Source organism: Drosophila montana, unplaced genomic scaffold, assembly GCF_035044405.1.
Source record: "Drosophila montana isolate Dmon_TW-CO22-7 unplaced genomic scaffold, ASM3504440v1 contig_2583_1, whole genome shotgun sequence".
Lineage (NCBI taxonomy): Eukaryota > Metazoa > Arthropoda > Insecta > Diptera > Drosophilidae > Drosophila > Drosophila montana.
This window is the reverse complement of record NW_026997446.1, coordinates 1,047,401-1,072,627: the sequence shown is the minus strand read 5'-3', so window position 1 is coordinate 1,072,627 and position 25,227 is coordinate 1,047,401. Positions and strand designations below refer to the sequence as shown.

General features: G+C 45.9%; 4 protein-coding genes across 5 annotated transcripts in view; all 4 read right to left on the bottom strand.

Moving 5' to 3' along the window:
- Positions 1-399: 399 nt before the first annotated feature.
- Positions 400-1,845, bottom strand: LOC135429057 (uncharacterized). The gene has a single exon (XM_064683233.1). The coding sequence runs from the start codon at positions 1,843-1,845 to the stop codon at positions 400-402; it is 1,446 nt and encodes a 481-aa protein (XP_064539303.1).
- Positions 1,846-3,486: 1,641 nt separating this feature from the next.
- On the bottom strand, positions 3,487-6,396 carry LOC135429056 (uncharacterized). Its single transcript, XM_064683232.1, has 3 exons — positions 6,155-6,396; positions 5,951-6,097; positions 3,487-4,912 (listed from the first exon to the last, which is right to left on the bottom strand). Exons 1-3 carry the CDS (start codon positions 6,274-6,276, stop codon positions 3,487-3,489), a joined length of 1,695 nt encoding a protein of 564 aa, XP_064539302.1. The 5' UTR covers positions 6,277-6,396.
- A 10-nt stretch (positions 6,397-6,406) lies between these two features.
- LOC135429077 (neurotrophin 1-like) lies at positions 6,407-12,823 on the bottom strand. The gene is made up of 3 exons (XM_064683265.1): positions 12,592-12,823; positions 7,429-7,889; positions 6,407-7,369 (listed from the first exon to the last, which is right to left on the bottom strand). The coding sequence occupies exons 2-3, from the start codon at positions 7,882-7,884 to the stop codon at positions 6,500-6,502; spliced, it is 1,326 nt and encodes a 441-aa protein (XP_064539335.1). The 5' UTR covers positions 7,885-7,889; positions 12,592-12,823; the 3' UTR covers positions 6,407-6,499.
- Positions 12,824-15,632: 2,809 nt separating this feature from the next.
- Positions 15,633-25,227, bottom strand: part of Tie (Tie-like receptor tyrosine kinase) — a 38,635-nt gene continuing 29,040 nt past the window's right edge. For both annotated transcript variants that reach the window (XM_064683193.1, XM_064683192.1), the window contains exons 3-6: positions 18,727-21,081; positions 17,414-17,607; positions 16,933-17,347; positions 15,633-16,869 (exon numbers count right to left, since the gene is read on the bottom strand). In XM_064683193.1, coding sequence (XP_064539263.1) covers positions 16,559-16,869; positions 16,933-17,347; positions 17,414-17,607; positions 18,727-21,081 — 3,275 coding nt within the window. In that variant the 3' untranslated portion in view covers positions 15,633-16,558. The remainder of the gene's footprint in view (positions 16,870-16,932; positions 17,348-17,413; positions 17,608-18,726; positions 21,082-25,227) is intronic.

Below are 25,227 nucleotides of genomic sequence, written 5' to 3'. Positions count from 1 at the left end.
TGAATTCATGAGAATCGCATAGTAGGGCGATGTTTAAAAAAAGTTTTGTTTTACACAAGCGGTAAAAAGAAAATACATACATACGCACACACTTATATATACTTTCTTTGAAAGATTGGGGCATCTTTTTAAATCCAACCCCGAACTAAAGAAAATGTATTTTAATCGATTCTTATCAATTTTAAGCAAAACGGGGATATATCGAAAGATCAACCCGCTTAGACAGACAGACAGAGAGACAGACAGTATATTCCCTTACTTTCATCCATTCTCAATGGGAAGAGGGTATAAATAATTCTAAGTGAAACATTTAAAAAGTTAGCAATCTCTTTATGCGACAGTCGAACTGAAACTAACTTACAGCTAAGGGCAAATAAATAACAGTTAAATTCAAGTGGGCTATTCCAGGTCCAGCGTCGTGATGGGATCCTTTGCCTTGGGCATATCTGGAAACAGATGGAAGAGCGCGGAGCTTGGCCTCGTTTCGCTTGTCAGACGCGTCTCATAGATCATGCCCTCCTTGTTGATCAGATACCAGCTGGGCGTGGGCGTGGCCAGCGCGAACTCCTCCCGATTGAGCGTCGTGATGGGCGCCACAGAGGGCAGCCTTCGGGCGATCTCATCCAGCTCCTTCAAATAGACATCCAAGGCGCGATAGTCGCTATTGTTGCGCACCTGCTGCGCGGCCACAAATTGTGGGCCAGCGGTCAGATCGTGCTCCTGCCACAAATTGCGTATGGTTGCCATGACATCCGCATAGAGCACGGAGTCGGCGGGAGCAGCGAGGCGGGCGGAGGGCGAGGCGAGCAGCTGCTGCGGCGGCGGCTGATTGCGGCTATTTTGTGATTTGCGTGAGTTAACCAAGCGGCTGGCCAATGGAGTTGCGGAAGTTGTTAAGCTGGAAGTCGTCTCCAAATTGACTGCTGTCTCTGTTGTTGTTGTTGTTGTTGTCGTTGTGGTTGCCTCATGCCGGAAGTTGCGACCCCTCGCGGTCGTCTTTTTTGCGCCCAGCCTGAACAGACGCTGGCGTCGCCGTCGACTGTCGCAGTCTGTCGCATTTGTCGCAGGCGTCGTCTTCTCGGGCTCCTCATCGGGCACGTAGCGCGTGGCATTCTGGAGCAGCTCCCCAATGTGCGCCACCAGCTGCAGTCCGTGCGCCACATCGTAGCTGCCTTCCCCTCCCGCCGCCTGCCGCCTCACCCGCTTGCTGCGCTTGTGGCCCTGCCGCAGGGCTGCGCGCAGGCGCTGCTGCTGGCCGCGCTGGTAGAGCTGCTGCTCGAGGGATTTCTGGGCGATCAGCGTGTGCGTCTGGCGCTGGATGTGACGCTGACGGAGCGGCGGCTGCTGCGGCTGGCGCTGACGCTGCAGAAGACGCTCCGTTTTGCGCACCGAGGCGAGGATTTCCATCGGCAGCTGCAGCTGATTCTGATTGGCGAACTGCGCTGCCAGCTGCGTCTCCTGCGTGAGGAGATCCCCGCTGGCTGGCGGCACAGGTCGATTTGTGCTCACCTTGCGCGGCTGCTCCCAGACGACGGCCTGTGGCCGTTTTCCTGGCTGTGGCTGTGGCTGTGGCTGCCTTTGCCGCAGACGCTTGAGCTGTTGGAAGTGCGGCGGCGGCTCAATAATGCGTATCACATCGCCCGCATCCTCGTCCACATAGCCCGGCCGTATGTCCTGCAGATGTGGCGGCACGCGCTGCGCAGGCTGCTTCGACTGCGGACGGGATACGCGATAGTCGGGCGGCAAGGTGGAGGCATTCCCAGGCGCTGGCTCAACCCTTAAGGCCAGACTGAGCTGCAGCAGGCCGAGCAGGCAGCTCCAGGCGCATCTCCTTTGTGGCGCCATTTGCACTTTTACTCTCGCTCTCAATTTCACTCTCACTTTCAAGGCCAACTTTTCACTTTCGCGCGATCCGGACAACGACATCGACTGCGGCTGCTCCACAACTGCGCCCAGGCGTTCGCATCGTTGCGCCTTTATAAAATTTGCACAGCGTTTTGCGTTTTTGCCAATTTTCCAGTTTGATTGCGCTTTGCCGCTTTTCTTTGCCAGCTCATTTCTCCCTCTGCATACTATTTGCCATGACGCGGTGTCTTTCGTCGTCGTCTTCCACTTTTTCATCAACGTTCAATGAAAGCGAAACTGGCAACTGCAACTGCGGCTACAATGACGTTGCAAGTCGCAACAATTGCTGCTGTGGTCAATGTTATAACCGGTCAAAGACGTTGCCCCAAGTCTTGCCCCCCCCCTCTTCATCCCCCTCTATCAAAGTCCCGCGTGATTTAGAAACCCACTTTGCATATGCAAAGCGAGCAGCTCTTGAGTTTGGCACATTTCACATTTGAAAACTAGTTTGAAATTAATTTTTTTAAGTGCTTTTGTTTTTTCTTTTAAGTCCAAACTCATATCTCATTAGGAAGCAGCAGCTGGCACTTGACTTGACCCTAAACTTGAACTTAATAGGGAGAAAGCATGCATAATTAATTGTGAATTTCAAGTTTAACTTAATTTAATCAAATGCAAATTGAATTAAAATATTTGCCTTTATAAACACACTTAATCACATTTTGAACGGCATTCAAAAAGCGCGCCTTGGTGCTGACTGTCAAAAGCTGACAGCTATGCACGAGATGCCGAGCGGAACGTTGGAATTGAAACAATTTAAATTTAAAATAAATGTGAACAACGTTGCGTAGCTAACAACTTGAATTTGTTGAAAAGTTGTAACAAATTTAAGTAAATAAATAATATTATTAATTGATTTTAATTATAATTATTTCTATCTATGGTTAAGTCAAGCTTCTACTGCGGATTCGTGTTAAATGAGTTTTAACTGCAATTTTAATACGAAAATAACTGATTTTAACTTATATTATTTTCATAGATTAGTTTGCTTTTAAAACTCAAAATAAAAACATTAAATTTTGCTGAAAAATGCAAGGATAAAAAGAAAAATGTAAGGGAAAATGGGAATAATTTTAATTTGTATTATTTGAATAAATACTTTTTTTAATCTGAGCAAATCGTATTTAATTTAGCTGGAAAATGCAACAATAAAAATTCCCCAAGATTTTCGTTTTATTATTTGAATAAATATTTCTTTTCAGCTGAAAAATATTCTTTTTACTGTTGCAACAGTAAATTTTAAGAAAATGTAAATGTATTGAATTTTTATTTATTATACTTTAATAAATTATTATTACTTCTACAACTCAACAAGCCCTCAGTTGGTTTTATTTTTTTTGCTACGCACTACAAATAAATAAATAAATAATTAATGCATAAATTAATGAAGATGCTGTTAAACATAAAGATTAGGTAAGATTAGGCAGATTACGTCATTCAGTTGCAATAACTAGACAATTATAGGATTTACTCCCGCCAGGCACAACTACAAGCTAAGGCATCAACGAATTAATACAACAAACTGCCGCATGCGACTCTGTTAGCCAGGGGAAAGGGGGGGAGGTGTCATGCGACTTAAATTTAATGGGCCACAACCAGCGGCTGCCATGCATTGTCATTGGCAAAGCCAAAGCGTCCAGGAGCAGCCGCACCGCCCGCACCAAAGCCGATGCGACGCTCGTGCGAGGCGGGCACCGCATGCTGATAGACGCCCATGCCCAGGCGCTGCTCCACCAGCCGCGACTCCTCCACCACGTAGTCCGGCTCCGGCTCCGACTCCGGCTCCGGCTTAACCCCGGCTGGTGTCGCGTCCGCGCGTCTGTTCTTCTCGAAGAAATCAATGATGGGATGGTAGCTGTAGTTGATGCGCCTCGTGCCATTGTTGTTGCCGTTGCCCGAATCCCCAAAGGTGTAGCTCACATGTGGCGGCTGTGGAAGTGCCGTCGATTGCTGCTTCTGCTGGACGTAGGTGGTCGGTAGTGGCGCCGCTGGGCTGGCTGCGACTGCGGCTGCGGTCGACGTCGCAGCGGGCGCATAGAAACGTGGTCGCGACTTGCTCGCGGAGTTGTGGCGCTGACCCTGGCCGAGGGCAGGGTTAGATGATGCAGTTGCGCCGGATGCAGCAGACGCTTGGTGGGCATGGGCGGCAGCACCGACACCGACTGCGGCTGCGGCTCCTGTGCGGGCTGGTAGGCTGCCGACTGTGGCCGCGACTGCGGCTGTGCTCTGTGATTTGGATATGTGTATGGGTATGCGTAGTCGAGCTGATCCTCCGGCTGGTTCGCTGGCAACGGTTGCGGCTGTGTGGGTGGTGGAGCTATAAATACGCTTGCGCTTGATGGGCACGCGCGGCTGTTCCCCAGCCAGCGTTGGCCCAAATACGTTTACCTCTTGTCCGGCCTGTGTCTCGCTGGGCGACAGATCCATGTCGATGTCGACGCGCGGCTCATTGTGCTGCGGCCGCCGGCGGTTCAGCTGGCTGTAATACTTTTTCGAGCCGGAGCTGGAACTGGAGCTGGAGCTGCTGCTCTTGTGGCTCTTGTAGCCAATGCCAAAGGGATCCTCATCGTCGGGCGGACTGAGATAGGGGCCCACGCTGGCGGGCGCCGGCAGCTTGGAGCGCACCTTCTTGCTGCTCAAATAGCTCAGCTCGTTGTTGTCGCGAGTGTTATACGGCGCATAGCTGAGCCCCAAATCGTCCTCGTCGCTCTCGTCGTTGTAGTCCAGATCCTCCTCGTTGATGGTGCTATAGCCGTTGCTGTTCCCGTTGCCATTGCTGGCCAGCTTGTAGCCGCCCGGCGAATACTCCTTGGCCTGGATGGAGGAGAGCGGCGGAAACTGCTGCCGATAGCCGTCCACCTGGCACGAACAGCAGGTGGGCACCTTGAATATGTCCACATGCAGGCCACGCACCTTGTCCCAGCTCAGCAGCCGATGGTAGTTGTAGACCTGTGCGCAGTGCGAGCGATACGTTTGCGCCAGATACGAACAGCTTTCGCCAGGATTACTAACCAACAGAGAAAGCGGCGCAATTAGAACAGTTTATGAATACGAAATGCTGCAGTCAAGTGCAATGAAAACAAGCTGGCATTATGACTAATAGCTTGGTAATGCTAATAATTGACAAAGCAATAATTATATAATGCTATCTGATTAAACAAATTATATAGCAGAAATGATTATGTTTATTTATCTCCCTCTCTTTGTCTTTCCCAGTCGCTCACTCCATTCTCATATTTGAGATTCGCCTTCTTTTTTCATATATAAGCAATTCTTGAATTCATGAAAATCGCATAGAGGGGCGTAATTTGCACTGCTTGCCTACGACATATTTCCTTATCTGAGAGGCATTTCTATCTGATTAAACAAATTTTATAGCACTCCATTCTCATATTAAGAGATTCGCCTCCTATTTTCTTCTGTAAGCAAGACTTGAATTCATGAAAATCGCATAGAGGGGCGTTATTTGCACTGCTTGCCTACGACACATTTCCTTAAATGAAAGATGGTTACTTCATGTGATAGATAATGTGATTATGATAAAATACGACATAAAGAAAGCTTAATATTCACATTTTCACAATATATTTGTTTTTACTTCAGTAAAGTTTCAGCTATTTATAAAACGAAATCAACTATAATTTCAATGAAGCTAATGTTGATAATGATGATTGATAGCTCTATCATTAGCTTAGTGTGCCAAAAATAGTAAACTCTTTATGTAACTCGCTTTTGCTCATTTTGGGTTGATGAACTTTTGAAAGTTATTATTGTGAGTTGCCAAAACTTAGTGAGGCAAGTTATCATTATACATATAAAACATATAATCCTGACTGATTGCTAAATTTTGATGATAAATGGACTAGTTAAGCGTTAAAGGAAGCTATAATTTTTACTGGATCTTTCTTTTGACTCAAAAGGGAGCGCTTAGACGAGGGAAATCTGCATGAGCGTAGAACCTTTAAGCGAGAGGTCGCGCGCTCAAATTCAGTAATTTTTCAATCTAATGAACTTGAAACTAACTCAATTTGATAGCTAGACTCACCTGCACTTCTCCAGCCGCAGCGTTTGTGTATGCTGACCCGTGTTGACAATGAACTTCCATTCGCCGGAGGCGGCTTTGGCTTTTTGGGGGCGGGCATAGCGCACAACGCTCTGGCACATGCCGCCGGCGCTGCCCTCGTCCTCGCGCCTAGAATGTATATTAAGAGAGTTATTTTTTCATACGATCGCTTGATCGTTGACTCACCGCTTTTTGTTAACCAGATAGTCATCGAACTCGTCGCCAAACTCGAGATTGTTGTTGGGCTTATCGTAGAATTCGGCCAGCAGAGCGCTCATCGCATTCTTGTGCCGGCGAATGCTGCCCATGATCTGTTCGCTGCGTTGAGGTGAAAGTGGAGAGTCAAGAGAATGTTTTCTTTTTTTTTTATCTGGTAAGAGGGGAATTAGTAGAACCACCGAAACCACTAAAATATTTGTGCAATTGGATTGAGGAGGTGAACAAAATAAATTACGTTTATTTAAGCTAAAAATTCGTACTACACTAGACAACCCGGGTAAGGGCACCAAAAGCCGGCTAACTAAGTGGATCTTACAGCGGATAGTCGTCGGTGCGGATGCACATATTGCTGGTGAAGCGTTCGCATTTCTTGTGCGGCGGCGCCACCACCGGACTGTGCGAGCTGGCCGCGCTCTTTGGCCGGCCGCGGCTGTAAACTGAGCTCTGGACGCGCTTCCGCTTGATGGCCGGCAGCTTGGCGCCGGGTCGTCGATAGCGCGGACCCGCAATGAGCTCCTCGGGACTGGGCAGCGGCTCCTCAGCGCTGCTGTTGCTGCTGTTGTCGTTGTTCAGCTGATAGAGACGTTCGTCTGCATTGGGCGGCAGCTCGGTGCCATTCAGGCCGGCTAGGGCGAGATCTTCGACTTGCTCATACGACTGGGTGGGGCTGGGCTCTGTGCTGGCAGCTGCACCGCTGGGCGGCTGCTGAAAGACCGTTGTATTCAGCTTGATGGTGCGTCCCGCGGCGCCGCCCAGCAGCTGCTGTTCGCTGACCGAGACGGGCACCGAGCGCGTCAGCTTGTGCACAAATTCGTTCGCCGTGCGACGCACACGCCGGGTCCGATTCGCAGCCGTAGGCGTGGCTGACTGGAGCGCCTCGTTGATCATCTGCGGATCGAGCACCTCCGCCTGCATCTCTTCGAAGAAGTCCTCCAGCGAGCTGGCCGGCGGCTCTTGGCTTGGCTGGGCGCTGACATCGATGGTGCCCACGCTGTCGTCCTGCTCGGACTCCTCGAAGGTAAGCATATCCTTGCGCTTCTGCAGCGGCGTTTGGCGCAGCGCCGCAGACGCCAGCTCGTTGCCCAGCCGGATGTACTTGCGGGCCGAGCTCTTCACCAGATTGGCCAGATCGTAGACAACGGGCAGCAGCAGCTTCCGGTCGTCGCCAAACATCATGCGCACCTGCAGCATGGCAAAAAGTGAGACAAATTGTGATTTAATTAAATGTAATATTTGCTCACCTGCTCCAGCTTCAGCTCGTGTCCGCGCTTGGCGTTCATTTGCGCCGAGATGAGGGCGGAGAGTGCCAGGCGCTGCTGCGAGGACAACACGCGCAGAATGGGCATCACTTCGGCAAATTTCTGGCGCAGCACACGATCCGTCAGAGCCTTGGACAGGGCTGTGCGCAGCACTCTTTCGCGCCAGTCGAACTGGGGCAGCTGCTTCTCCGGCTCCGGTTCGTCCAGGTCCACGCTAAAGTCAAGCATATTGTCTTCCAGTTTCTTTTCCGCCTGCTGTGCCTGCTGCTCATCGGCGGCCAGCTGCCAGTCTTCGATGTTGGCTCTGGCGTCCGTTTCGGTGGCGTCGGCAAAATCAAAGTCCAGCAACTCATCCTCGCTGGCGCTGACCAAATCCAAATACAGCACACAATAGAGCAACGCCCAGAAGAGGCAGCCAAAAGCGCGGCCCGCTTTCATTTTCGCTGCGAAACAAACGAAAGTTGTTGGGAAAATGCGCGTACAGATTGCAGTTATTAAGACGAAATTAAATTCCACAAATAAAAGCATCCAAAAAAACACCCAAAAAAAATATAATTTATTGTTATGCGTCGCACGCTTTCAACAGCGCGCATTCTAAACGAAAGACTTAGGCAACGAACTTTTGCTTTCATTGCCTCAGATTTGAATTTGTTGCTGCTGTTGTTGTTGCTGTTGTTGTCGTTCACCTTTCCACCGAAAGTAAAAGCCATTAACATGAGCATTAACAATTGTAATAAAACCGTAAACACCACAATGCACCACCGCACCATCGCACCACACACAAACACACACACACGGCGTCAGCGCCAGGGGCTGAGCCGCAATCATAATCAAGTCGTCGCAGTGGCTATTACGGCAGCTACCGCTGCGGCTTTAGGTAATCGCCATCGGCACAGCCATAGCCAAAGCTATAGGCCATAGCCGGAGTCATAGCCATAGCCATAGCCATAGTCATAGTCATAGCTCTAGTCGCAGTCACAGTCATAGCCAGCGCCGCATTGTGGCCAACGTCATCTTCGCCTGCTCAACAAGGCGTGAAGCACCAAACAACTCATAAGTTGTTGTTGCTCTTGTTGTTGTTGTTGTTGTTGTTGTTGCTCTTCTTGTTGTTGTTGTTGCTGCAGTTGCTCTTGTGCTGCTGCCACATCACGTACTCAGTCATAAATCAGGCAACCTCTGCAAGCTGTGATCTGTGCAGTTAACTAGGCAAAAGGCCTTGCGGCTGATAACAATAATTTTACACTATGCAACAACATTCTGCTGCCAACAAGACATAACATAAATAATAAAGAACTGGTGTCTTCGGCACGCCGAACTTTAAATACGCTCGTAGAATTAAGGCCTTGACGATGCATGAGAAGTATTGTAAAACTCGTAATTGCTGAGCTTGGTGTAGATATTTGGATAAATGAAAATTCATCCTTAGGAAATATAATATAATATAATCAACTGATTCTTCCTATACAGCTATATATCACAGAAGTCCGATTTTTAAAATATATAATATTAATATATATTAAATTATATAAACTAGAAAATGTCCAATTTTATCCATAAATATTGATTAAGAATAAAGCAATTCGTTCAAGTACTTAATTTTCAATTAATTATTCCTCTGGTAGCTATATGATAAAGTGGTCTGATCCGACTGATATACTGTCAGCAAGACCCAAGACAGACCTAAGTGAAGATTCAAGGGGAAAGCTTTAAGACTGAGAGATTAGTTTGCATAGAAGTCTGTTTCTGAAATAGAAAGAGACAGACGAACATGACAATGTCATATCGGCTGTTAATACTGATCTAGAATATATCTACTCTATTGGATCGGAGATGTGTTCTTCTATGTTTATCTTATTCCTAGACTAAACTAAAATATCGTCAAGGGTTAAGAGTTCAAGGGCTCATAGACCTCTATAAAGGATTTAAATAGATTGCAAGCATTTAAAGCCTGGTAGATTTTGCTGTTCCCTTTGCTGGGAGAATTAAATTGTATCCCAACCACCGGACTTTAAGTCCAGTATCGTGAAATATTTGGCCGTACGCAAATTGGCCAATATCATAGGAATGTTTGGCATTAAATACATATGATTCACTCATTCAGCTTCCTAGAGTCGATAACAAGTTGGGCCTCAACTCCTCCGCCTCTTCAAAGGCTTCAATTGGCTCCAAGCTCAATTCCGAACCTCTTGGATAGAAAGGAGGGCCAAAGGTTAAAGAACGAAAGTTTATTTTGTATTTTCTGTCGATGGGTTTCAAACTCATTTTCAAATATCTGTGTAATACATAAATTGAGACGTCTGTAATTTAAAGCAAAAAACGTAGACCGGGCAAGGCTGAGAAATACCAGATGTATTTGTATATATAGATGTCATTCATATAAGTTTGTTAAATGTGCGCCTTTTCTAGCACAGTTGATATGAATCAACTTTGCATTTTGGGGTTAAAAAACCGAAGCTACCGATTTCCTGATTAATAAGCTAGACATGCTCGTGCCCCTGTCTTGAACCCGCATTGATATGTATGTTGATTGTTTTTTTTTTTGGTCGATCACAATGCAAAGGCGCGCGCCCACGGAATGCAAACAATTGCATTCGAAAGTGCTCGTCTGTGAATGCCAATGCGATGGGAGCTGACAAATTCAAATGCTAACTACACCCAGGCCCGAGGGAGGCGGACAGACAGGCAGACGGGCAGACAGGCAGCGGCTCCTTAAGGCATGGCCAGAGGCAGCCTCTGCAGCAGCTGCAGCAGCAGTTGCAGTTGCCTTTGCGGTGACCTTTGCGCAGTTGAAAAGTGAAAACTTGCCGACGCTTTGGCTTTATCTATCGACTGGTTGACAGTTTAGAAAAGGCAGCGAGAGACATTAACAGCATTTGGCAAAGGAGCCTGCCAAAACAAGCCACAAGGCCAGTAAATAAAAAGCTGCTGCCAGATCTTCAGGTTGCATCTTCAACTTAGAGATGAGCGCGGGTCGTGCTCGTCTGTTTCTTCGTGCTCATCTTAGAGCACGTTCTCTTAAATAAGGCTAAAGTAAGAACATTTTTATCAACTATAACTTTTGACTCAAACCCATTCGTTAGCACACTTTGACTTTGTATTCCAGCTCAGCAACTAGCGAACCGATTTTTTCAAAAGTAAAAATAAATAACATGAGAAAATATATAAAATATACAAGACAATACACTTTATGTATATATAAATAATTATATTAAGCCTGATGTAAAATTCTTAGAAAAAAAAAGACAAAATAAAAATATATTTTCGACTGATCTAAGCTGGGCTGCCTTGGAATATATATATATTTAATATATAATATATATTTTATATATATTTAATTTCGTGTTCGTTTTGGAACGTGCAGTAAAACACGGCCCGCGACCATCGCTAGCTCAGTTGGAAGCGCGGCCGCCCCCAGCTGCCAACGAGCCGAGATTTGTGCGCATCGTTTGCTTTGGCTTTAAGCGGCGCGCAGGTCGTGAGGATGTTGCCGTTGTGCCCGTGTCTTTAAATTATTTTGCACACCTGCGCAATGGCATTGGCAACGCGTCAAATGGCCCCAGAGAAAGAGAGAGGGAGGGAGAGAGAGGCCGACCTCGGCGCTTCTGGTTTTTTGCGGCCTTTTGCATATGAACATGCGCTGGGCACTGGGAAAGTGATGCCATAAATCAAATTAAGCCAATAAGCCGCAATGCTTCCCACAGGCCATTCGGTTCCCAGGCGCCCACATTTTCAGTAAAAGTGAATAGATATACAAATTGCGCAGATGCTGCAGCTCGAAGATGCAATTTCACTGGCTAATTCTTTGGCAGCTCGTAATTAGCTTATAATTCGCGTGCGTTGCGACTGACGTTCAAACTGGGCCAGTCGAAAAAAACGAACAAAAGTAAAAAACAAGCAAAATAAAAAACACATCAAGCAACAAATTAAAGCTCTGCAATAAGAGAAACAACCGCAGCAAGAAAGTCGCGAGTCGAGAATTCTATAAGCAGACACCAGCTTGTGGCTGCTGCAGCAACAACAACAACAACAGCAACAGCAACTAACCGACTAACCTAGTAAACGCAACTTGAACTAGACAGCTCACAGATTGGACAGTGTACACTGTCCAGCCAGCGCAAGAGGCGAAAAATAATCGATGGCGCGTGCTCACACATTCAATTTGCCGGCCCTAAACAAAAGACTTAGGCAACGAACTTGACACTAGGGCAAAGCGGCGCTGTTAACGATGCCATTAAAAACAATTAGAAAGAGGGTTGCTCACGCTGGGCATGCACGACTAGAAAATACCCTAAGCAATGCTTCTTCCTGCTGTGGCCTTACATGATTGATAAAACGTTTGTGCTTAACTGAAAAACTTATAGTCGTATCTTAATGATATCTGCCGGGATTAAATATGGCATACGCTTGGGTGTGTATACCAGAGCGCAAGGCTCTGTTTATAGTTTTGATGGAAAGAGAGAGGGGGGGGGGGTATTCACAAAGGGATATATTTTTAATTGGTATATAAAACACAAGAACCTATATATAACTCTTGAAGTCTTCATCTTCGGGTTGAGCCTTAAGAACCATGTTCTTCAAATCGATAATTATCGATAAGTGGGAGTAGATATCGAAAACTTATTCTGCGTATGGCATAGTATAATATATAATTTGTAGACAGACAGACAGACATGGCTAGATATAATTTATAGACAGACAGACATAGCTAGATATAGATTATAGACAGACAGACAGACATATAAGCTTTATGGAGTAGCCTCCCCCACTGCCTGCTACATACATTTGCACAAAAAGAGTATACCCTTTTTATACATTTACAATGGGCGCAGGGTATAAACACAACAACAACAAGACGCACAGCACGCACAGCTTAACAAGCTGACACAATTTCCTCGGCCGTAAAGAATAAAAAGAATTCAAATTTTGGTGCGTCTCGCTGTGTTTGTTGTTGTTGTTGTTTTTGTTTCTTTTAGAAAGTTGTTTCCATTTCACATATTTGGCTAAAAACATAAATAAAAATAAAAGAAGCAGCATTTAAAGATTCCATTTTCGATTTTAGGTGTTCGTTTTTGTTACTGTTGTTTTATTTGCTGCTACGTTTTATGATTAATTTATAAAATGAGGCTGCGCGTCGCAAGAAATCACCTCGTTCGCTTTGGATCTGCGGCTTAATGTTTAGCCCCGTTTATATTTTTCCTGAGAACCGCAATCGAACTTCTTCACTAATTTTCTTTTCACTTTTTATGTTGGCTTCTTCTTCATCTAGTTGTTGATTTTGTTTCGAAGGCAAATTTTCACAGATTTCACACGCGCCTTTATTTGCCGCTACAGCAGCTTTTTTCTCGCTGGCGAGAGAGAGGGAGAGAGAGACGCGAGAGTAGATCGGGAGCAAGAGAGTAGAGCAAACACTGTGAATAACTGTGCACAGCTGCCGCTTGCACGTCTTAACGCTTTCAACACTCGCCGCCGACTGTTTGCTGAGGCGCCGCCGTTGCCGCTGTCTCTGCTGCTGCTGACTGCCGACTGCTGACTGCGCTGCCGACAGCGCTGCTGGTTCTGTTGCTACTGCTGCTGCTGCTGCTGCGACGTGTCTGCATTAAATTGCCAATTGTCTAATTGCTTTTCTTTTGCAGTTCGATGAACCGTTAGCTGGCATTAAAAACACACACACAATTTCAATTTGCACAAATAGCTCGCACGTAATGCGGAAGCCTTTGCGCGCTTCTTCACGCCTCATTACAAAGTTCGTGTCTTAAGTCTTTTGTTTTGTGGGTCAGGAAACAAAGCGCGCGCGCGCGCTAGCTCGCCCTAACGGAAGCCTGGCAAATATGCATAGCTAAATTAAATGGTTAAAGAGTCGTTAACTAACAATTTGCCTGACGCTGCAATCCAGCTGCAGCCTGTCAAAGGGGTCAGGCGAGGGCCCGCAGCGTAAATCAATTTAACAAGCTGCCACTTTTGGCAGCCAGACGAAAGGCAGGCAACAAACTTTCGTTTTTTTCTTCTTTTGTCTATAATCTGAAAATGGCCAAAAAATGGTTTGTTGGTTTTGTGCAAAGGTATGTGACAGGCAGTAGGCAAATCTATATTCTTGTTTAGGATAGCGAGCTGAGTCGATCTGAGCATGATCGTGAATGCGTCAATGACTTTGACTTTAAGATCCAGATACTTAAAATATGAGAAGAGGAATATATCTTCATTATTTATCGTATTTAATCTTTTAGTCATACCTCGATCGCGCTTCAGGGTATCTGCTCGTCGGTCACTTTCGACCAGCCCAGCTTAAGTTGTTTTCCTTTTGCAAGTCTGCCCTCGGCCGTGACTTAAACTGCACAGTTAGCGGCTTACTCCCCGCTAATTGAACTGCAAACTTCGGCTATTTTTCCATTAATGATCATTTTCGGTGTGTTTCGGTTTTGTGCACTTTTATGTTTATATCTTTATCGTTTGGCTAGTGGAAATTAAAAAGACGCTTAAGTTGGCATCTGCTGCGGCCGGCCTCGCTTTCAATTGCCACTTGAAATTTTCTTCACACTTTCTTGGCACAACGGCCGCATTTTCAGCATTACTTTGGATTTTTTTTTCTTCTGTTTTTCACGCAGTGCGTGTTTCGGCTCTTTAGGCCGTTACGCACATTATGTTTATGTCCATTAAACATATTACCGCATCGCTGGCGTTTTATTTTATTGCAGTGTCATCAATCAGCGATTCAAACGGAAAACTTTTCTGCTGACTTTCCCGCTAACATCTGCCATGGCCATAAAAAGCCCGCATTCAGATTGGCTAATTTGCAAATTACCGCCAACTCCCTTTGTTGTTGTGCCAAGCTGAGCAGCCAAATTGCTGGCAGTCATAAAATTTATCCCTTGATTGATGATCCCGCTGCGACGCGATTCGCTCAGTTCCTCAATTGTGCAACAACGAGGAAGATGTGCGCGCTGCCTATGCAACTGTGAACCTTAAGCAAACTTAACTGAGCAAAAACTCATTAATATGCTGCCTAAATGCATAGCGTTTGCTTAATTATGCATTAAGTCTCGTTTAGAATATGCTAAGCACTGATGAGTGAAGCGCCTTCCGGTTATATGATGCCTCAAGGTAAATCAGCTTCGATTTGTGGTAATTATACATTTTATGCTTTTAAGCACAAGTTATCTGCCACTTTTAATCCAGCCCAAATCCAATCCATTGAAACTTTACTAATTAATAAAAAAAAAATAAATTAATATATAAGCTAACGAAATGTTTTTTTGTTTTTACGTTTTCGTTTGCCCAACAAACACATTTAAATTTTGAGCTAGTTCAAAAAGACTAACTCCAATCGAAACTTGTTGTAGTTGCCAGCTGCTTACAAACACGTTGTAAACTTAAGTTGAGCAGGGTGGCAACCTTATGAGCGCGAGAGCAGCGCTGCCAGCTCGCTGGAAAAAGCTTAAAGCTAGCTTACTTATCAGCTTGAAACTTCACTTAGATTAGCCCTCTATTAGCTATAATATTTAAGCTATTGCATTCCATTTAGATAAATAAACTAACTAAACTAAGCTACATTCTTTCTACATTTGCTATTTCTCAAATTAATCAATCGTCTAAACAACTCTTAAGCTCTCTTAAAGTCTATTCTAACTATCTCAGCACTTACTAGCATATAAATGATTTGCGGATATTTCCCGCAGAACCGACTATACTTACCCGAAGTATTCATATTATAACATATTTTAAATATTTGCAACTCGGGTAAACTGAGTCCGCTCTGCGAATAATACGGATATCTACTATCGATTGACACATACTACAAACAAATTTTTAATTTTGACCATTTGATAAAAATGGCTAGGGATTACATAAAAATGTTGGTGAGAGTTCGGATTGTTCGGAGATCAAATGTTAAATGGTCCGGAACGATTCCTACTCTCAAGTTTAATAAAAATTACTAGAGTTTACTTTTGAATTGAATTAAATTTTTCTGGCGAATATTGGATCGATTCATAAATCGACAGTTTTTGATTCCAATCTAATCTTTCAAATCTTTTCCAAATCAGATTTCAATTAATTCAGATTTGGAGTATTTAAACTCATACGAATGTCTAGCATCGATTGACAATAACAAAAAGCAATTCTTAAATTTTTAAAATTTACGCTTAAATTGGCTCGATAAAGTTATGTACACATATGTACATATAGCTCAATTTCTCAATTGGTGTAAATATAATTATTATATTTCGTGTTTAATTAATTTATTTGTACAATTATATATATCTATGTCGATAACAATAATATTAAGTCCTATGTTGAGAAGAATAAATTTCAAAACTAAACTCTGTGCCATACATATATTGCGGTGCAGTCAACTCGACTAAGGCTACGGATTACGTTGGGCGGCTCAACTTGGGGAAATGAATTTTAGATATAGACTAGAAGAACTAAGTGACTAATATCAACTAAGCACAAGTAGCGCCATTAATTAAACATAGGGCCTAAATAATAAAATCATAAAATAAATCATGTGCAACGCATACAATATATACAAAAGATTGAGAGGTTCTCAACCGAAAACGTCACGAAACTAAGAGGCAAAGATACAGATATAAGATACAAATAATACTGCTCGACAAGCACGCGAATTTTGAAATGGTACAGGAAATATGTGTGTGTGCGGATGAGCCTGATGTACACATTAGTTGGTGGGCAATGGCGACGAGATGATGGAGTGCAACAGAACCCTGCATCGAATCAGCTGAAACAAGTTTCGAATACTCGAACAATTATTCTCAAGCTGAAAACAAGCCCAAGCTGCAAACAAAAAATTGAAAAGGTCTACTCGACCGAAGATTCGTTTCAAAAGAACTAATCTAACTCGCTGCAAACTCGTTCGAGCTAATCGATCATACATGTATGATATCAGACCGTTAGCTCGAACATGTTGTAGCTGCTCGAGCAGCTCGAACTTTGTTTGGTTACTCGTTTAGCTCGATAATCGTAGGCTCGAGTTTGTCGGTTTTCGTTTAAAACAATTGAGTACCCGAGTTTGAGGCAAATGAATTAACCGATGCCGGGCCCTAGTGTGCAGGTGGTTGTTGATGGTGGATTGGTGGATGGGGTGATTCAGTCAACGTCATATTTCGCACTCAAACTCCGAGATGCGGTGGTTGAAGTAGACAACGCCATGTTCGAGATCCTCGCTAAAGCCGCTCACGTCCATATAGTCCGAGGCGGCGGAATCATCATCGACCCACTTGTGCAGCGATCGTGTGATCTCCAGACGCGACTGTGCGAACGTGGGCCGCAGCTGCGGCTCCTTGTGCCAGCAGCGCGACATCAGATTGTAGAACTCGTGCCGGCTCTCCTTGGGCAGCTCGGGTCGCAGGCCCTGCGGCACACGGCGTATGACCTCGCGGCCCGTCAGATGAGAGTACGGCGTGGAGCCTGTCAAAGCAAGGAGATGTGAGTAGAGGAAATATATATATAAGGAGCTGAGCCTCGGCCTACCCAGCGTGGCAATCTCCCAGAGGACGATGCCAAAGGCCCAAATGTCCGTTTCGGTGGTGAACATGTGAAACTGTAGACTCTCCGGCGCCATCCAGCGTATGGGCAGGGCATGCCGCTTGCCAATTGTATCATGGCCATGATGCTTCTTCTCCGCCTGATCCTTGGAGCAGCCGCCGCCGCCCTGGCCCTGGCCCTGGCCAAAGGTGTGCTGCCAATGTTGCAAAATATAGCGACTGCCAAAGTCGAACTTAAACTTTTGCGCATTGCTGCGCATTATATCGTTGGCCGCATTCTTCTCCTGCTCCTTGCGCATGCGCTCCGCATCCAGATCAATGGACATGCCAAAATCACAGATCTTGCACATGCCATTGTGATCCAGCAGCACATTCCTCGCCGCCAGATCCCGATGGACAATCTGTCGATCCAAAGAGAGTAGAATTTAGAAGTATGCCCATTTTTGTTGGATCGAAGCTGAGCTTACCCTGTGCCCGGCTATGTACTCCATGCCGCAGGCAATGTCCAGCGCAAAGCCCGCCAGGGTGCGTGGCGAGAGCGGCGCCAGGCTGCGTCCGCCCGGCACCGAGGCGGGCAGAATATTCGTCGCGCTGCGTGCGGCCCGCAGCAGCGACAGCACACGTCCGCGCATCGCGTACTCCATGATCAGCATGTGCGGCTCTGCGTACACAAATCGTAAAAGGATTAAATTTGATTAAGTATGCCCAATAAAAGGGGGTAAAAAGTCACATTTGTATTGAAGACGTTAATGGAAGCATCTCTGACCTCACATATTATTGATCAGGAAGAGGAGCTAGCCAAGTCCTGCAAGAACGCGTTGATCTCAGACACTAAAATAGCTAAAGACTACAGAAATTTTATACGTATATTCTCCTATGCCATATCTAGAGGGATTTTTGATATCTGCTCCCATTTTCTTAATATCGATAAGTATCGATTTTGGGACTTGGTTTTTTTAAGCATAACTCGTGAATTATAAGCTGTATTAGACCAAACTTTTTGTGTAGGTTCTCGTATAGTTTGCCAAGATTAAATATATTTCACATTTTAAAGACCTCACTCCATTCTCCACAGAATTAAAAAATACGCATCTTTCACGCAAGAGACCTGCACTTTGGTATACACACACTTTTTGCTCATATATTAAGTACTTGAAAACTGCATAATGATCGGACTTTAAACATCGAAGTTATTTAAGAACGCACTTCCCATAGTGTGGGGTTAAGAGAAGAAGCACAGCTGAGCTGTCAAGGCATGCGTTCATGTGTGCGTGTTCTTACCTAGGTATGTAACATATGTATGTATAGAAAAAAGTTAGAATGTTGACTTTAGAAACGAATCGTTTTTAAGTCAACAAACTAATTTATCCCATCGATTTTTAAAATGTTTGAATGCCAATTTATAGAAGGGATCCCTACGAATTCATAAAGGTATAACATTTCAAAATCTGACAGTATTTACCCGAGATGTTCAATAAAAATCATCAAAAAAGTTTCGATTTTCGCACCGACCCCGAATTTGAGAAAAAACGTGATGTAACCCCTTGCCATTTTGTTGATTTTGGTCAAAATTTAGATTTTCATTTTGTTGATGCCAATCGATAGTACTGATCCATACGAGTCCAAAATAGTATAAAATTACAAAATCTGACATTATTTAAACGAGATATGCCAAAAAATCTTCAAAAAATGATGACTTTTTTAACCCATCGAATTGTGAGCATAGCTCAGCAGGGTATCTGTCAGTCGACACGCATTTGTCTGCAGCCGCAATACGTACCGCTCTCGACGCAGGCGCCGAGCAGTGTGACCACATTCTGATGGGAGCCCAGCTTGCGCATAATGTTGGCCTCATCCTTGAGGCTGACCTGGGCGCTGCAGGCGCGTATTGTCTTGACGGCGACAATGCGCGTGGCACCGAAATGGCCGCTCAGATCGTCCGCCTCGGCCTTCCACACCTGGCCGAAGTTGCCCTCGCCGAGCAGACTCTTTAGTCGGATGTTGGTGCGCTCGAACTCCTGATACTCGCTGGCCAAGGATGTTTTGTCATCGTAGCGATTGTGGTTGGAGTCGCGCGGACTTTGTTGCTGCTGCTGCTGCGAGTTGGACATGGGCATGGCCTGCTGCAGCTGCTGCTGATGATGGTCGACTTCATCGTCGTCGGGCTCCAGCTGGTACTTGGAGTCGATCTTTTTGACGGGGCTAATGGGCTGCTGATCTGTGATGCACACATCGAAGACATCGTCCTGCTTGGCCTGGCGCCGCACCACATAGTTGCGCACCAAATATAAAACAATGGCCACCAATGGAACCACGCCCACAGCGACCAAAACCAGTGTGACCAAATTCATGCGCCTCATCTCGAGGCCGACATCACGCTCCTCCGCAATTGCCGTAGAGCTTACGTCGGATGGCAGCGAGGAGGAGGAGGACTCCACAATGCCTATGAAGATGTTGGGCGCTGGTGGCGCTGGGCTGGTGGTGCGCGGATTCACCGTGGAACGTACGGATGTCAGCACCGTGGTGCGCAATATTTTCGAGCCCGAACTCGAGTCGGTGGTGGCCGCGAGCTGTGGCGGTGTGCGCGGTGTCGCCGCACAGTTGGCGGTGCTGTTGCAGAATATTATCAGATTATTCTGATCCTCGATATTGATCTCCTGCGTCAGAGAGGGACCCAAGGCGCGCAAACGTTCCGTATCCTCCTCGATGATGGTCTTTGTCTTGGCTGACAGTGTGCTTGTGGTGCTTGTAGTGGTTGGGGCTGCAATTGTGGTGCTGGGCCGAAGGGTTGTTGTGGTGGTTGTTGTGGTGCTCGTGCTTGTCGTTGGGGCAGGTGTTGTCGTTGTGGTGGTGCTTGTCGTGGTGCTGCTCGTTGTTGTGCTGCTTGTCGTGGTGCTCGTTGTTGTGGTGCTCGTTGTTGTAGCTGGCTTTCTCGTGGTGCTGGGTGGCTCTGTCGTGGTGGTGCTGCTGCTTGTGCTTGGCTCGGCCGCCACCGTTGTCTCCTCCTCGGCGCTCAGCACGGTGATAATGAGTGGTGTCGAGGATGTCTGTGGTTTGGCAGCCACTCGACGCACCAGCACAGGCTTTGGCAGCAGCTCGGGCTCAGCTGGCTCGACGGGCTTTTGCTCCACCGAGCTCTCCGCGAGACCCGCTGTGGGTCGGCCCGAGCCCACGTAGCGCGTGCGACTGATAGCTGCTGGTGGTGGTGCAGCTGGTGGGGTCAGTGGTGCAGTGGGCGCCACGCCGCGTTCGCGCATATGATACTTGTAACGACTGCGGCTGCGCTCCACGGCGGTCAGGGGGCGACGCGTGGAGACGGTGGATTTGGCCGTCGGCTGTACGGTGGTGCTGGCGGGGCTGGTGGTGCTGCTGGTCTGGCTGACGGAGACCTCGAGCACGCGCGGATGCTGATCGTCGCCCTCGGCTGGTGTGATGGTCAATGCGCCGGGCTTGATGGGCGGCAGCTTGGCGCCAAAGTATAGATAGGGCTGCAGCTCGGCCTCATCCTCATCCACGTCCGCCTCGTCTGCGACATCGTCCTGCTGCTCCAGTGCGGCCAGCATGGGCTTGCCACGCCCACGCTGCTGCTGCTGCTTGCCCGCCGCCGGCAATTTGACAGCATCAGCTATGTGGTTGAGCGTATCGTTCTGCTCCTTGGCCACCACAAAGAGCCCATGCGAGGACTCATCGCTGAAGAGTATCTCGTTGGTGTCGCGCTCACCCGTGCCCGTGCCCGTGCTGGCCGCCTTGCTGGGCGCCCGCAGCACCACCGAAGAGCTGTTATTGGCGGTGCCCGCCATGGCCATGCGCGTAAAATTGGCGCACTGTCGCATGCAGCTGGCGGTGGTGCGGCGCGTGAAGTTCTTGGTGCAGTTGCGTATGCACACGGAACGCGGATCGCTCGGCGACTTCGAGGTGCTCTCCACGGCAGCCGCAGCCGCCGGCGAGATGGCGCTGCGTCCGGTGGTGCCGATCCGCGTGCGAAAGCCACCGCGTTGCAGTGCGGTGCGGCGAGCGGCCAACACATTCCTCAGCTTGCGATCCCGCTCCAGCGCCGAGTTAAGTGGCGCCAGCGAAGGGCGACCCCCCCCAGCCGCGGCGGGCCGGTACGTTGTGGGCTTCTCGGCAACCGCGTCTGCAAGAGAAGAAGGGCAACGGATTAGTAAAGCCGAGCAGCGAGAGAGTTCCTGTTAGCTTGAGGCCAGAAACGTGACGCGTCTTGGAAAAACAAATCGCGTTTGGCAATGTAAATAAATCAAATAAATAAATGAATATTAATGCGTTCAGGGCAAGCGCTAAATCCACAGACAAACACGAGCAGAAACTCGTTTCAATTGCCAAGTGGGCAACAGTAGAGTTAAGAGTTGAGTCTTTGCCAACTACAAATTGAATATGGACTACAAATAAGCGTACATTATAGAAAATATTCACGATCAGCAACAAATGGGTAGACCATATCCGCTTGTCCTCTGTCATGTCGATATCCGAGAAGAACTTGTCGCTATCAGAGACTACAAGAGCTGAAGACCTTAAAAAACCTATACATACTAATTCCTTGTAGGGGGTATTATAATGAGGTGTGACATCTTCGACTATATTATAATATATATATATTCTAGATCAGTATCACAGGCGTCTGCCTGTTTCTATGCCAACTGCTCTCTCCCCCTCTCTCTTTATTGCAGGCAGTACATACATATGTCGGAACAGGCCAGATCTGACCAGAATATCATATAGCTCCCATAGGAACGATCGGTCGTAAAGTAGGTTCTTGTATGAACCAAATTGTATACCCTAGCAAAGGGCATTATATGATCTATATGGCTCGAAATGTATAACGCATAGAAGGAGACATCTCCGACCCCATAAAGTATATATATTCTTGATCAGTATCAACAGCTGAGTGGATATATTCATGTCTGTCTGTCCGTCTGTCTGTTTCTATGCGAACTAGTCTCTCAGCTTTAAAGCTATCGTCATGAAACTTTGCAGAAGTCCCTCTTTCTGTGGCACGCAGTTCATATATCGGAACCGGATCGGATCACTATATCATGTGGCTGCTATAGGAACGATCGGGCAAAAAGTAGCATTTGTATGAACAACATTTTTGTTTATCAAGATATTTTAACTATACTCGGTATTAACTATTTTCCCTGTGCTTCTTAGATACGAGCTAAGTATTACGAGCATTATGTTTATCAAGATATCTTAACCAAACCCGGCATTTACAAGTTAAACTATGCTGCTTATATATAAGCCAAATCTTATCAACATCGGACTACTATATCATATAGCATTTCATTGTAGGCCATATGTCTACAAGGGCATTTAGTAATATAAACATTCTAATCGACAACTCTTAGACCAACCTTTTGTACAGGCTTCTTTCGATAACTGCCTTCGATAATTATCGATAATCTGCAAAGCTTGCTTTGAGCACAAATATTCCTTTACTTATAGGAGCTAGAAATGGCAAATTGGGCAACTCTTTTAGCAGGGCATCTTCTAGTCGGGCTAGAGCACTTTTATCAATTCAGCCTAGAAATATTTTCGATTTCGGCTACGGCTCCAACTGGTTCACAGTAGCCTCTTGACATGTTTGCACCGTGGGGCAGCAGCAGCTGAGCTGAGCTGAATAATTAGTTGGCCACAAATTGGTGGCAGCTACGCGACGTAGTTGCCCCTCGGGCAAAACAGCTGCCCATTGTGCAGTGGATTTGTTAGTGGGCTTTTTTTTTTTTTTGTTGTTGGCCAAATCTTATTCTGCTGCTCGGGCCATGAATCATTGAGGCGATTATCAAGCGGCTGCTTGCACAATTGTTTAATTTTCACGTTGCCATTAAAACTGCCAAAACGACTCGCAAGCTAACAAAACAGCCAACAATGTTGCTGCTGCTGCTGCTGCTGCTTTTCACAAGCATTTAGTTCATTGGCTTGCAGTTTAGGCCAAGGTTAGGCCTGGCATCTCAAGCGCGGCGAGACTAGAACAAGCGACAAAGCTCGCTGCCGCCTTTTGGCTCGAAGACTTGGATTTTATATATTCGTAGTTTTGTTTTCTTTTTTTTTGGGTTCGAGCCTCGCTGGCTGCTCCATTGAGTGCGCTCCATAGTCTGCCTATTTCACTGTACAGCACAACAGTGCGCCCCATTTGGGCGTCTCGTCACGTCGCTGCCTTCAACAGAACCAACAACAACAACAACAACAGCTACGAACTGCGACTGCCATTTTTGCTCTATGTTGCGAGACGCGGGCGTTGCTGTGCCTACTTTTAATACCCTTACTTAAATGTGAATATGAACTATGGCATTCCATTTGTTGGGCAGAAAGTTCATGATGCGGCTGCATAAGAAGAGAACCAACCCAAGTCAATCAGTCTCTCAAGAGACAGAGTTACAGAGGGAGAGAAAGAGAGAGAAAGAGATAGAAAGAGAGAGAGAGAGAGAGAGAGTGCGAGAGAGAGAGAGGGGGGAGAAAGACTTAAGAGAACGAAGCAATAGGTAAAACGAATGTCTTTGCAGCACAACGAAGATATTGTAATATAATGTAAAGATAATGTAATAATAAAGCTAGAGGATAGAGTGAATGATAGATAAGAGTAGAGAGAGTGAGAAGAAAAAGAGAGAGAGAAAAAAGATTAGGAGAGGATAGCCAAAGATTGCGAGTAAGAAGGAGATAGAGTAAGTGGCTGATAATAAGAGAGAGAAAAGGGATAAATGGGTGAGAGATATAAGAAGAGACAGCAAGAGAAAAAGAGAGAAGAGAATAGGGAGACAGCAGATAATAAAAGAGAGAAAAGGAGTGAGAGAGACAGTGAGAGGAGAAGCAAATAGTGTGAGCAAGAGGGAGACAATGTCAGTGTATCAGACAGCAAACAGAAGCTAGAAGTTAGTTTTCTCAAAGGAAAAGAAAAGATATATAAAGTAAGACATATGCAGCAAATAGAGAGCATTCGAAATTCGGTGTATTTTCAAGTATTCATATAAATTTGTTTAAGTTGTTGTAGCTGTTGCGGTGTTTGTCGTGCTGCAGTCGGACAGACAATCGTCAATCCACTTGGCCGCACAACTTCTTGGCATTAGCTATGCTGCTGCTGCTGCTGCTGCTGCCGCTGCCGCTGCTGCTTGGCATGCGCTGTGGAATTTTAATTTGAATTTGGCCATAGACACGATTTTGTTTTTGGGCAGCGGCTGCACGAAGCGAACCAAAACGAACGAACCGCAGCCACAAAATGGTCAACAAAGCGCGAAAACGCCGAAACGCCACGAAAAATTCTCTTTTAGCGCAAAAACACAAATTCTAAGCAGCTAAAGCCAAGTCAAGTGCTTACATAATACTGAACAATCAAGAGTGCTCTAGTCGAAAGTGACCGACTAGCAGATGCCCTATGCCTGCAAGCAGACGCAGCAGCTGTGCCTTTGGGGTGGATGAAGCTTCGCTACGAAAAATGCATGTTTGTTGTGTATATGTGCATGCAAGCTTGCATGCGTACATGTATGCATACATGTCCGGATGCCTACATACATAAGAATCGAGGAGTAGAGCACTTGGTAGAAATTTGTTTTATTTAAATTTGCAGCACAGCGACAAATACATGTCCGGATGCCTATATACATCCATAGTTATATACATACATGCCTACCTTCATACACACATATATACATGCATGTATGCATGCAGTTTTGCATGTTTGTGTGCATGTCTGCATATGCATGTACGCATGTTTATTTGCATATACATGTATACATACATACATACCTACATACATACATACCTACATACATACATACATACATGCATACATACATACATACATTCATACATACGTACCTACATACCTACATACCTACATACCTACATACCTACATACCTACATACCTACATACATACATACATACATACCTAGAGACCTACAAACATACTCACCCCTGACTTCATCACCATCGCACTTGTCAGGCACTTACTAAAAATGCATCAAAAACTCCGGGGCCTACTTAAATTCATGAGAATCGAGGAGTAGAGCACTTGGTAGCGATTCGTTTTATTTAAATTTGCAGCACAGTGACTTATAAGTTTGCTCTGCGTTTGGTATTAGAAAACAAACATACATATATACATCAATGCAGACATACACACATGCATACATATACACACACATACATACACACACACAGACACATATATGTATATATAACACTTATATGCCTTCGTACAAAACGGTAACATAACTCGGTCAAATCTCAACCGATTTCCACGAGGTTTGGATTTTTATTCATGGTTTTCC

What these genes read in the sequence shown, in the direction of transcription:
- LOC135429057 (XM_064683233.1), bottom strand. Translation starts at nt 1,845, where the DNA reads ATGGCGCCACAAAGGAGATGCGCCTGGAGCTGCCTGCTCGGCCTGCTG.
- LOC135429056 (XM_064683232.1), bottom strand. Translation starts at nt 6,276, where the DNA reads ATGGGCAGCATTCGCCGGCACAAGAATGCGATGAGCGCTCTGCTGGCC. An exon ending in TATCTGGTTAACAAAAAGCG is followed by an intron (nt 6,098 to 6,154) that starts GTGAGTCAACGA and finishes TATACATTCTAG; the next exon opens with GCGCGAGGACGAGGGCAGCG. An exon ending in CTGCGGCTGGAGAAGTGCAG is followed by an intron (nt 4,913 to 5,950) that starts GTGAGTCTAGCT and finishes TCTGTTGGTTAG; the next exon opens with TAATCCTGGCGAAAGCTGTT.
- LOC135429077 (XM_064683265.1), bottom strand. Translation starts at nt 7,884, where the DNA reads ATGAAAGCGGGCCGCGCTTTTGGCTGCCTCTTCTGGGCGTTGCTCTAT. An exon ending in ACGAGCTGAAGCTGGAGCAG is followed by an intron (nt 7,370 to 7,428) that starts GTGAGCAAATAT and finishes GCCATGCTGCAG; the next exon opens with GTGCGCATGATGTTTGGCGA.